Below are 14,162 nucleotides of genomic sequence, written 5' to 3'. Positions count from 1 at the left end.
TACTTAGCTCAATATTTCTCTCGTCATCTACATCTGACTGAGAATTATCAAACTCGGCTGCTCCTGCTGCACAGTGAAATACATCATGTCATCAGTATTAGATAATACATCATCCTCGGTTTCTGAACAGTTTTCTGCATCGATATTGTTGCCATCCTCTGACTCAGCCTCCTGTCGGAGAAACTCGTTGTATATCTCCTCAGGAGTTGTAAGGAGTTGATTCGCCATTTTAGTAAGATTCTCGAAGAGAAAATAAAACTTAGATGTAATATAAACATCAATATGGGGTTGATCCTCCCCACAAAAGAAACTAATAAGTGTGACGTAAACAGTAAGGTGGGGTCAGATCCAACCCGAGCGCAGGTAATGTAGGTTTCGGATAGAGAGGGTAGCTGCAGGTCACTCACCAGACTGACGTGGCCTCCTCGGCATTCTCGGGATGACTGGCTGATATGGTAGCTATAACCACAGCGCTCTCAGAAAAGGGAGAGGGGAGTTATAAACAAAACAGATTCGCTGGGTCGGATCCAACCCCAACCTTACCGTTAGAGGGTTAATTCCACAGTACTGGGTAGTTTCAACTGTTCGCTGCATTTCAAGCACACGTTTTCATTTTCTAGCACGTATGGCATTATGCCATAATAAAGAACCAAACGTGATATACAGTACTGGTGCTCCAAGAAAATTTACATTCCGAAAGCCACACTGAAAAGCTTAATATCAGGTCGAGGTCTACTTCATTGGAAATGTGGACATACGAATGTGCACTTTAAGTATGCACTTTAAATGTGCACATTTTAATATGGTTCACGAAATTCCGATGCTCTTGGAGTATCATGTCTTGTTTCTTTTATGTATGATCTTTCAGTGTTTTACACATACGCATATACGGGCTTCCTACATCATGATAGCTCCACAAGCATGATGTCGCTTGTTACCTGCACTCTCTGGCAACTGCTGAAACTAACCTATTTCCAGCAGGTCGCAGGAAAATATTGTGAGTAGTGGTTTGAAAAGTGTTACTTTCAAAGTAAATATCCTTTTACGTAAGTTAACTATATGCAAGAATGTACCTTGAATTTATTAAATCACAGAGCGTTTGACTCTCATTTAAAAATCAACTTTTTGGTGACGAGCCATTTAGAAGAATTTCGAACCCAGAAGATCAGACATTTATGTCATTATCAAAAATTTTACTGGCACATTCACGTGATATATCTTAAAGTGTAATACACGCGAAAAAGATCAACATTATATGCGAAAGCTTAGCTTCTCTTGCAGCTTATTAACCTTAGAGACCAATATTATATGTGAAAGCTTTGCTTGTCTTGTAGCAACACTATGTATATTAATTTAAACTATTAACTTTCCGTGTTCGTGCTACTTAACAGTGATGTTGCTGTTGGCTGACTACATCACGTGTCCTATGCTCTGAATATCCGCTGTCATCGGGTGGCGAGATCATGTGACATGTGCTATGACTGGCTTACAAAAGCGCATCGCAATTCTTTTTCTTTGGGTCTATCTGCGACTTAACACTGCCTCTATTTGGTGACTAACAATTTGTCTTTTCCATATAATTGTTGTTTCATGCAGGACTTTCCATTGTTCCATTTTACCCTATGTCAGGTTTTCTTATGTCAGCAAATTTTCCCGTTTCCAGCCACTATCGTCACCAGAATGATTCCCCATTAGATCGTGTTCTATCTATTTACTTTCCTCACCATGTCAGGTGCCTACAGTGCCAATATGGGGCATTCAGTGTCACAGCAGGGAGTGGTCATAATGTTTTCACGCATGAGTGTAGGTCAGATTTGTTCAACTGCATTCCTTTTCTTTTGTCCATTTTACTTGTTCCAGTGCTTGACTATTGCAAATTTTCTCAGTGTGTTTAAATTAATTTGTGTTTGACATATCATCAGTATGATGCATTTTTTTCTGCCTGTTTCATTAAAACTTACATACTATGTTTTTTAATGTGACTAGAGTACACATTTATCTTTAAACTCTTGCAGATATACTGATGAAGATGGTCGATTCAGTAACTTCCTGCAGGATTTAGAGCTATGTAGTGGACGATATAAACTACATTTTGATGTTGATAGATATTTTGATTCAACAAGCCAGGAGTCACTGTATCCTTTCGTAGAGGTAAGTTTATCAGTTTTATGATTGCATACTTGTTGAAATTTATCTCTTCATCCTACTCCTATTCATTTCCTTTACCTACTCCAATTACTGCCCACCACCATCACCAATGGTACTGGTGGAAGCAGTATTGATTATATTTTCATGGCTGAGGTTAACAGTCATATAAAACTTTTTAAAATACGTTGATGTCACCATCAATTGTTAAAATTCTTTATTTACGAAGTATACATTTGCAGTTGTAAATGGTCAAATGCTGAAATTTCAATTGTGGATTTTTTATAATAAAGTGATGATATTCCAGGTTAAGTTCACTGTAATTTTATATTAATATAATTGTTCTTTCATGTCGATTCATGGCACCGCATAGCTCGCGAGCCGATGGTATCAATAGTTTCAGTAGTCCACTACATTACATACACCCCTCGAGATTTCGTGTGAAAGAATTTCGCACGAGATCTCTACAGACATGCAATGCAACGAACTACTGACCTTTCTACACATATACTAACAATTCTCTTCAAATGTCATCTTGTGCCCGCCAATCTTCTCCTCTTGAGTCTCACTCCTCATCTGTCAGGTTGTATATTTATGTACAATGGTAATTATCCTGGAATCGTATGACACTTAATTAATGACACATATTTACAATGGTATCTCACCTAGGATGGTTGTTCTCTGCCAGTCTGGGTTCGATTACGAAATTTGACTTACATATTTACATAAACAAATGTGCAAAGATTTTTAGCAGTTATTATTAATCATAAAATATAAATTTAATAGTTTAAGCATATGGAATTCACATCAATTAAATCTGTATCAGCCTTCTCACGTCAAATTTTTCACCGTGTAATATAAAATAGCTAAAAGTGCGAATCCTGAAGTGACAGTGCAGTGGGAGCATGTTAACCCAGTCATCTTCAGTAGTAACAAACTTTCCTCAAAGATGTGTAATTATTCAAAATCAGAGCTGACAGTGCAATGGGAACATGTTAACCCAGACATCTCTTGTATCAGAGGGTATAAATAATAGTGTAGGTTGCAGCTTGATTTGGTTTGTAGTAGTGGATCACTATTGTTTATAAAGTCCAGTTATTTCTATTAAAGCGTATAAGACAAAATATAACTCCCTAACACATCATTTCTCTAACCTAAAGAATAATGCTTTACGAGCAACAAGAGTGCATCAAAATTACCTAATCCTAACATGTGATAGCTTACAATGTACAAATTGAAGAGAAATAAACTACATCACTATCAATATTTTACAAATTTATGTGTTTATAGTACGTTCTTACACGCTACCCTACATCCTTTATCCATTCAGTCCTGGGATTCTCATAACTTTTCCTCATCAGATCTTGTGTGTATCTACCAACAGATTTCTGTCGAAGTAGCTTAGCAGTAAGTAATTGTGTGGAGATTCTAGGGTCCAACCACACAAACATCTCATTGTGTTCTCATATGTGTAAATCAGAGTATAGTAATTGCTTGGTCAATTCAGTTTTCTATGATATACAACAAAATAGCAAACACATCACTAATCCTAAAATGCAAAGAAATGGTAATCAAACATATATAAAACTCCCCTAAACTTATGGCATAGGTAGTATGTAATGTTATGTAATGTGTAGTTATTTACAGTGTGTAGCATCCTTCTTCTTATTCAAGGTCCATGCTTCACAGACAAAAAAAAAAATGTATAATGAACAAGTAAAGTGTCAAGTCTTCTTTTCTCTGCCACCAGCACACACCCATCAACCGTTCCATGCCGTAATGACAGAATGTGAGCAATAGTCCAACCTGTACCAATGTCCACAAGGTCGATGCGTCTCCGTGAGAACCACATAGTATTCACAACTTGCCGATACTGGTTTAGCATCACCATATGTGTGTATGAACACCGGTTCACACAAACTTAATTGCAGTTTCCAAACCCTCATACCTCCTGTCGCACAGTTTGCAGTATGAACAGATTACACCAGTCACTTCCTCCAGTAGTCACATAACTATGCCATAGCCCATAAGTCACAACAAAAGTTCACTCCACCAGTGAGAAAATGTGTTTAGTGTGTATGAGTCACCTGTTCCACAAGTATCATACACTGTCCAACAACTCTGAGCTGACCATGCAATTCTCTCCACAACCTTCATATCAGTTCCGGAGAATAATCCCTGTACTCAAATTGTTTCACAAGAATGGCAAATGATACAGCAAATATCACATTTTCAGTGTCTTTGTATAACGTATCATCAGCAAAATTACATCGTTACGACCTCAGCCTGAATATTTCTTATGGTTTCTCACATAGTAATAGGTATTTGAATTGTGTTATCATATTGTATACAAACAAGGTAACATAGAGTTCATACACTACTGGTGCCTTTTCTTCCAAATGTTAATCATGGCATGTAAAATCTTGACAAAGAATAGTTATTCACAACTTGTGACTACAGGATTTCAAATGTTTCAAAATTTTGTTCAAAGGCAATACAATTTTTCAACCTTGCTCTAATGTCATGTGTAAGACTACAGATCAATATATATGTAAGCAGATGATTGGTATATCCATATTTATAAGTTCACAGTAATTGTTAAGTATTATGTTGAGTATACGATTGATTTCAGGTTTCGAATGTCAAGAGTGTACATTTCACTCTCATATAGTTTGTTTCCATTGTCTTTCAGTATTGCTTGTTTCCATTGTCTTTCAGTATTGCTTAAATGTTTGAGTATCACTGATCCATTATCAGTAACAACATACGTTTGAATGAGATGTCTCAGTGGTACAGCAAAAACATCACAACTCTAAAATTTTGGAATATAAAGTAGCATAAAGCTTATAGAAAGTTAATTACAATGTAAAATAGATTCACTAATGAAAAGGTTTACCACTGAAAAATCTCACCTACTGTTATACCTCTCCAATTCAAATGCAATACTTCTGTTAAGTTAGATAATAATAAATTTAAATATCCATTTCCAAATTATATGATGCCTTGTAACACTTGTGAGTGATTGTGGTAACATAAGATGTGCTTCAACACGGACTACGATGTCAATTGACATACTTAGCATTTCATGTACTGTTTGTTATGGCTCAACAAGAAAATACATAATGAGCAAAATGTATATGTGGTTCAAAAGCATAGTTCAGCTAAGTTTATCATACAATTAATATTTATATCCCTGGTTCATAAGTGTACACCTGACCTAGGTGCATAGAGCACATGTCAAACAGAATATGATTAGTGATCAGTTATGACGCCACATCGCTGAATAGTGTGTTTCAAACTTCCACAGTTAACTGAACATGACAAAGTTGTCAAATACTAAGCAATACAATAGTTAAGAGTTCATAAGCATAATCAATAGTGCAAATGTGACACTATGCTAGATTATACAGTAAACATATAAGCTTTCTGCCAGAACACAGATACATAGCACAAGGGTGAATAGATCAGTAAATTTATAAAGTGGGTCGAATGACCTCCAAAAATCAAATATTGCAATAAGTGCATATTAACATAATTATCTGTATTACAATTAAAATGATACTTCCAAAAGCCATGAGCATGAATAAAATCTTTCAAGTTAGCATTCATTATGAAGGACAAGAGCATAAGATATTCATTCTGTAAACCATAAATATGTACAATATTCCAAATTGACTGGCAAAATTCCAGATTAAAACTGTAACCTAAGCTCTGACAGATATGACTGCTGTTCTTTGGTTAAATTCCCTGCTTCTGCAATTTTATTTTCTACTAACCTTTGATAATCCACATCATCAGAAGTCTGCTATCCAAAACAATCTAAATATCCCCCATCATAAGAATAATCTACCCCGTGATTTGATTATGTCTATTACTGCACTTTACACCTCTTATCTTTATCTGTAGGATGCACAAGTATGACAGTTTTGCTTCCCCAGTCAAATCCCATATCCACTTTCACTATCCAGTCCATGCCCAGAATTTTATCTTCACTCAGCTCCGTAATGACAAGATAACCCTGTTCAATGATCACATCTCCAACTTTGAAAGACAAAAGTATCTGACATTTTACTGTTTTACTGAATCTTCCTGTTTCCCCCTTAATTTTAACCCTCTATTTTTGGCAATTCTGCAAACTCGTGGTTTCTATTTACTCTATCTCTTAACTTTTCACTGATTCCTGATATGGGACTCCCTGTGTGTATCAGACAACAACCCGTCCAATCATTAATACAAAATTTTTATATATGGGCTATCTATAATTTCACTCTCCTGTTCATCAACATCCTCATGCAACAAATCATCTTCCATATTTTTAAAATTCAGATCATCATTTTGTTTAATATTAGCCAAACTATTTTCCGTCTTCACGTTATGCAGAAGACAATCAGGATTCTCCTCACAAATATAATTAGACACATTACTTATACCATTCACCATAAGCAATTCTTTACATTTCACATCTACTTTTGCTTTCTCCCACCAAACAGGATAAACCTTCTTGCAAATTTCTAATAATTGCCTCCAAAACATATTATTTTTATTACCCTCGATAAGCCTATTCCACAGTCTACAAATAAGTCTCTGTTCCTTGTTTTCCATGTTAATAATTACCTCCTCATTCTCAACATCTATCCCCTTGATTACTGATGATTTATTGACCACCATGACTGCATCCTGATCCTCTTGTACTGAATAATTGCTTTCATTATTATTACCCTCCTCCCTGATACCCACATCTGCATCATCCTTAACCACAACAAAAACTTTCATCTCACTTCCATAATCCATAACATCTCTACCTTCAACAGCCTCTTCCTCAGAATCCTTCAATACCTCAACACATGACTCAACTTCCCTAACATCAACCACTTCAACATTATCTCTCGCACCATCAACACAATCTTCTTCCTTCAATTTTACAACTCTATTATTCAATACTTGATTCTCATTCTCACTCACAGAACTCTCCACATAATTCAGATCACTATTTACTACATTTTATCAGAATACATTAATGCATTAATTCCATAAGTATCATAGGTGTCGTTAGTATTATTAACATAGGAACAACCCCCGACATCACCTCTCACAACATTTTCTTCCTCCATAAACAAATTCTTCATTACATTCCCACTGATTTCTGATTCCTCATTACTAATGTGTCTACAATTATTTTTGCTTGCCCCCCTATCACTTATTTGCTGCCAAAATTGTTTATCAAATGGTCTCTTAACAACTTCAGGTGCCCTACTTGTATTAACAATCTGTCTTTTTCCGTAATTATTATGTATATGCCTACTTTGGTTTCTCATAGCCTGATTTCTAAAGTTATATCTGTTCGTCCCAAACTGACAGGCCCTGATCGGGATGGCTCCTAGTTTAACCGCCCTTGCACATTCCCGTCTTGTCTTCTCTCTGAATTTTCCCATTGTCTATTCCCGTTCCCACCATAATTATTGCTTTCCCTGTTCTCATTTCACCTCCAATTGCCATTCTCTTGCCTATTGGAATTTCCCTGATAGTTACCATGTCGATTTTGCTGATAATTTTGATTGTTCCCATTATAATTATTTCGATAATTCCCATGCTCTCTCCTAGAATTATTCCCACTATTGAAATTTTGATTTCACCCCCCCATGATTTTGTTCATAATGATGTCCACTAAACCTTTTGTTTCTCTCCAAAGCCCGAGCTAATTTTTCCACATAATTCAAAAATTGTTCAACAGAGTCGTCTGGCCCATAAACTAAGTCCTACTGAAGTCTGTTTGGTAATCTTTGTCTTAGTGCATCTATTTGTGCTAATTCATCAAAAGGTCTGTCGAAATGTGCCAATTTTCATAACTGTTTCTCGCAAAATTCCTTCATTGTGCCATCTTATTCTTTATAATTAGATCCATCAAGGAAATCACTTTTAATTTTAGCCTGAACTGATTCTGAGAAAAATTTATTCAAAAAGCTTTTTTTCAAATTGACTGTATGTTACATTTGGAGTGGCGGATAAATTCGTCCACGTCAAAGCTTCACCATCAAGAAAATTTTTAATGAACTTAATTTTTACAGTGTCACTCATTTCATGCAAAAAATTGTCACGACAATTTCTAATGGAGTCAACTGGGTGTAATTTTCCGTCCGCTGGAAAATTACGCATGTTAGCACCTGGCCAAAGTCCGTTAAATGAAGTCGCCACTAATTTCATGGCAAAATTATCCCGAATTTCAGTTTATTGTTTCTGTAACCGTGCTACCTCATGCTCATTGTCTGTAATTACAGTGTTACAACAATCTACATTATGCTCAGCAGTCTTTACTTTTTCCGTAACTTTGTTTTCAAGCATTGACAATTTGCCATCGAAATTTTTCGTATGCAAGTCAATTCTGGTAATCATTTCCCCTCTTTTAATTTTTCTTTCATTTGCAAATACTTCGAAATTTTTCGCAGTTTCTTCCGCTTACCGTTTGATTGTTAGTTTGACTTTATTGAGCGTATCTTCTACATCCCCCACCCTATCTTCAATGTTATTTGCACGTTCTTCTAAACTGTTTTTCATTAATTCCATGTCAGATCTGATACCTTCACTTACTTTAAAGAATTTCTGAGCCAATTGGCTATTTTCTTTCACAAGTTTTTCTTCTACGCGTTTTGAATTTTCTAACAATTCGGATTTTAAATCAGACACTTTATTTTCAATTGCATTCTTCAATTCAGAATTTTGTTTTAATAGTAATCGCAACATCGTTGATTTATCTAATTCTTCAACGTCAATTTTTGATCATGTATTCACCATTCCTATACTGGTACTAACATCGCCACTTGCATTCGATTTTGCATCCCCCCCTTGATTGTTTGGAAGATCCTCTGTTATTTTCATTTTAAAGCAAGAAATTTTGAAACTTATTAACCGACAAAATACGTCTAAAAAGGTCAATAATATGAACAAACCAGTATATGCACTTATCTTGTTTTCCGTGTGGTCTCTTGCCCACCGTAAAGTGTAGGCCTAATTTTGTTGTTGCGTAATTGCTTCTGTCCTTTATTAAATGTTATTTGCCTTCTTCATTGGATTCATTGTGCTCTTCCTCTTTATTGGCTGATTTACTGTTACTGTACGTATTGTTACCTGTGAACATAGAACAAGTATCAGTCCAAACAATGCGATTTAAATCCCAGACAAAGAGTCCCCATATGTAATGTTACCTCCCTCGTCCAGGGAACAAATATTAAATATCATCAATTATTTTATATCAAATTATGACACCTGTTCAAAAACCTGTGTGGTCTTCCTGGTTTCAATAGTGGACCACACGTCACTGTCAGTCTGTTGACTCTATTAACAGAGCATGAGAGACTTAAATATTTCACAAGAGAAAATAACTTCACAGTACGAATATGAAATAATTTAATTACTTTACCTTGAATACTCGTTGTTGCTTACTCATTGTCTAGGGGCAACTTCTGGATTTGTTGTAATTGTTATTACAATGGGTCCTTGGGTTTGTAACATGCTACGTAAGAACTGATACTGTTTAAAGCTTTCCATATTATTTATTTTCGTAATATCATCTTCATAACAATCAGTAGTTCACCAATATAAGCTCTTCCAACATCGTCCGTTTCTCACGACTTCTCAAGACTCACTGTCTCTTAGACTCACCAAAACGTTACAGTCCCTTAGTCTCACCCGGCAAAAACTGTTTCTGCATTAACAATCAAAGACCTTACAATGTACACAGTTTTGCCAACATGAATTGAGCATAGATATTTTATACATCACACGTATACACTTATGAAAACAGTATGAAAATTGAATAGAGTTCTCAAATATTTCTACAGCAATACATAATACGATTGTCGTGCAAATTATTAGTTTTTGTAATAAAATGATAATATTTCAGTTTAAGTTCACTGTAATTTTATATTAATATAATTGTTCTTTCATGTCGATTCACGACACCGCATAGCTCGCCAGTCGATGGTATCGATAGTTTCAGTAGTCCGTTACATTACACCGTGAAAGGCAAATGTTCTGAGTTCGAGTCTTGGTCTGTCATACAGTTTTAATCTGCCAGGAAGTTCCTTACACAGAACTTTGTTTGAAACAGTTTCGACCTGTTTCCAACCGTGACCTACCTCCCCTTCCACCCTGTAATCCCTTGGTAAGCATTCAGTAATCCCTCAGTTCTAACCTGGCATGATCCTCCTTTCCTAAATTCCTCTCTACTGAGTCCAACATCACTCCTATGACATACACAACGATCTGTAATGTGAAAACCAATTCAGACCTCATTATCCTTCTCATGGACAAAGACTCCACCATTATGGTGAGAAATCATAGTGACCCTGTGGCTGAGGGATTCTCTTAACCTTTCGACACCTCTGTATACAGACCTTACGAACATGATTAAATCACAGAAGGCCAGTGCGACCTCCAGCAGGTCCTCAAGGCCTTACGTTCATCCCCAACTCTGACGCCTGAGTCCACCTCCCTCCTCATATCACCAACTCCTTGCACTTATACCTTTTACCTACTACTTGAACTCCACAATCCCAACCCCAAAGGTCTCCCTACAGGTCATCCCTACCACAGGTTTCCTTAGCAGTCATTCATTGTGGCTGGTTAAAAATCTTCCCTCCAAATGAACATCAGCCCACAACCTCACTCCCTACATCCAAGACACTGCTCACTTCCTTCATCACCATTCCACAGAATCTGTCCAGTTACTTCCAGACTCTGTGTTGGTAACTGTAGGTGCAATGTCCTTGTACACCAACAGACTCCATGCCCATGGACTTGCAGCCATGGAGCACTATCGATCCCAGCGTTCTGCTTATACCAACCCTACCACCTCTTTCCTGTCACATCCTGAATCACAATCATTCCCTTTTTAAGGCCAAATTTATAAACAAATCCATGTTACTACATGCATGGTTCCAACCTAAGTTAACTTTTTTTATGTGACACCTGGAGGAATCCTATTTATCCAACATTTAAAAACCCAAGTGTAGTTAAGAATGACTGACGACATTCTCGTGACCTTGACTCTGCTTCACCTGGTCCTCCTCAACCCAATGAGCAACATTCTTAGATGTTGATCTCCACCTTTCAGATAGTCAATAAATATGTGTTTTCATATCAAGTGCACCAACTATCAACATTATCTCCACTTTGACAGCTGTCACCCATCTAAGTCAAAAAGTTACAGCGTTACCACCTGTAGATGTCACATCTGCAGTGGAAATCAGGAGTTGTTCAATGATGTACCCAGCATGTCCATGAACAACTCTCCTGTGGTATCTCCTCCTTCTGCACCTGTAAACTTATTAACCTGCCACCGACCAGCGCTCCTCTGATCACACAATATCACCCTGGAACTTGAAAAGCTGAAGCACGTTCTTCATCAGAGCTCCAACTACATCTTTTCGTGCCCCGAGATGAGGTCTATCCTACCCGAACATTACCCACAGTAGTGTTCTGTCACCCAACCAAGCCAAAGAATATCCTTGTCCATTCCTACTCCAATCCTGCATTATTCTCTTGTGGATGACCCAGGTGCAAGGCCTGTTCTATAAACCGGACGGCCACCTTCTACTTCAGTCCAGTCACAGCCATTACCTACTCAATAAAAGTCAGAGCCATATGTGAAAGCAGCCACATTACATATAAACTATGCTGAAATTATTGTGCAGCATTTTATGCAAGCACGACGAGTAACCAACTGTCGACTCGTATGAATGCCCACCACCAAACTGTGGCCACCCACAATGTTCACCAGCCAATCGCCTAACATTCCGCAGATACAGCAAAAATGACTAACACCTGCTTTACTACCTGTGCCACATCTGCAGTGGAAAGCGGGAGTTGTTATCTCAGAATTCCTTTTGTCTTGTTGGTCAGCCGCTGAGTCAGAGACATCTGATGTTCTCACCAACCACATACGGAAATATATTATGGAATGAAAACTGCATCAGAAACTAATGTTCAAATTGGAGCTGTCGCTTTGAGAGCAGGGAGTTGTACTATGGCACTTATTACCATGATTGCCCGTTCCAGCTGTGGGCATTGAAATTGTGCAACAGTGTGTGTCCAATGTGTCTTGGAAACAGTTGCTATAGAAGAGAGAAAAGTATAGTCATGTTAAGTAATAAAGAATGGACAAGTGAGTTGTAGAAAAGTAAAAGAAGACAGTAAAAAATGTGAAAGGGTATGAGATGGAAAGAGAGCTGCATCGGGAATATAAAGCAGCAATAGATATTTCTGGTTGGAACAGTACAAAAAGTAAGGAAACATATATCACCATATTTATTCTCTGTGGGCAGTGGACCTCTCTCCAAGATCACTGAATGCATTTTTTTACGTGCCTGCTATCTTTTTGTAAGGCTGCCTGATAATGAATGTCACATCATTAGTTGTCTCATAGTTACTGGGCAATTCAAGCAATGCTTGCCATGACAAGCTGCTTGGATTTGACACTTTATTGACTAGCAGATAGTTTCCATAATCGTAATATTACATTAGTAAACACTTGTGGCTTCTAAATATATGTTGAGATATTTATGTGTCTCAATTGTGTTCCAGTTCTCACCATACATCCTTTTATACATAGTCTGTGTATTTATTGTATTATGCAGACTTGTTTTTTCTTGACATATTATATTTGTTTGTTTGTCTTTCCATCACAGATTGCATTTGACGTTAAGTCGCAACAAGATCATTACCATATACCCCTGCTGTTAAGCCCTTTTGGATACACAACATACCGAGGGAGTTGATAAGAAAATTATAACTTTCTTGGTTTAAATCAGAAGAGACTTTTAATATTACTTCTTGAGTACCATGTGTGTTGTTTAGTTTAAGACTGGAGCATTGTGTTCTGTATATTTTTGTCCCAAATGTAACAGTGTTTAATTTTAAGTATTCATGTAAAGCACAGCTAAAAACAGAAATCTATATATTGTTTGTTTGAGGCATAACATTGATGTTTATTTTATATATCATACATTTATTAAGTTAAACACCTCTTTCAGTAAGAAAACATTAAATTCATGTGGGAATTCAAAATGTAGTATATAGTGTTTGCAGTATAGCACAAAATGTACGTTACTTGAATGTAGGTTCCAAAACATTTAATGTTAATGTACAGTACTTCAGTTTGTACTGTTGCTTAAATGATTCCAAATGTTGTAAATGTCAAAGCCTTTTAATGTTATTTGTAAACTGTTACGTTTGTTAATGTCATCACAAACTCTAGCAAACTGATGATGGATACCTAATTTCTTATTTTGTTGTAAGAAACTGTAAGATAATAACCTGAAACTTTATTTTGTACCCCTTAATTTTCATCATTGCAATTGATTTATTGTGATAATAAAAGTATTGATGCTTTAAATTATATGTACCTCATTCCACTTTTCATTTAAATTGAAAGTCAAAAATTAAAACAGTGAGCATCAACAATATTGTTGACGAATAATTGATGAGCAGATTTTTAAGAACTGTAGTTGCTTCTTCAAATAACCGGAAATGTTGTGGAAGAAGAGCAGAAGTAAAAAGGGACAAGGTACTACACGAAAAATCCTTATTCCTGAAATAGTATGATTCTCAAATTCTGCTCAGATGTCCATATTTAACACTTTCATGGCTAGGGGCATAAATGTATGCCTGCCGGTTAGAGCACCTGTATAGCTATGGACATATAGGAGTACCTGGCAGGTAGAACATCCACAGGGTTACAGGCTTTTATTTATGTCCAGCAGATAGGGAGGCCTTACAGCTAAGGGCATTCATGTACACTTGGGTATGGAGTAGGTGAATTTGCACAATAGATTGGTGACTCTTTGTTGTCAGAGTTTCAGCCTTCCTGCCAAAGCTGCCATTATCTGCTCTTCTTTGTAATGTTGGGAAATGGTACGGCTTTCATCTACTCCTGGTTCCTTTCTGCTTGTCAGTTGGTCTAATACAATTTGATTTCCTAAGACAAATGACGCAAGCATATATACAGTGGAACTTCGATTTTA

The 14,162-nt window shown here is 36.7% G+C and overlaps 1 protein-coding gene across 3 annotated transcripts in view; it reads left to right on the top strand.

Moving 5' to 3' along the window:
- LOC124612448 overlaps positions 1-13,534 on the top strand; it is a 76,843-nt gene extending 63,309 nt beyond the window's left edge. For all 3 annotated transcript variants that reach the window (XM_047140669.1, XM_047140668.1, XM_047140670.1), the window contains 2 exons: positions 2,016-2,151; positions 12,828-13,534. In XM_047140669.1, coding sequence (XP_046996625.1) covers positions 2,016-2,151; positions 12,828-12,917 — 226 coding nt within the window. In that variant the 3' untranslated portion in view covers positions 12,918-13,534. The remainder of the gene's footprint in view (positions 1-2,015; positions 2,152-12,827) is intronic.
- Positions 13,535-14,162: the final 628 nt, after the last annotated feature.

This window comes from Schistocerca americana, chromosome 4, assembly GCF_021461395.2.
Source record: "Schistocerca americana isolate TAMUIC-IGC-003095 chromosome 4, iqSchAmer2.1, whole genome shotgun sequence".
Classification (NCBI taxonomy): Eukaryota; Metazoa; Arthropoda; class Insecta; order Orthoptera; family Acrididae; genus Schistocerca; species Schistocerca americana.
The sequence above is the reverse complement of the archived record's forward strand: the minus strand, read 5'-3'. Positions and strand labels throughout refer to the sequence as shown.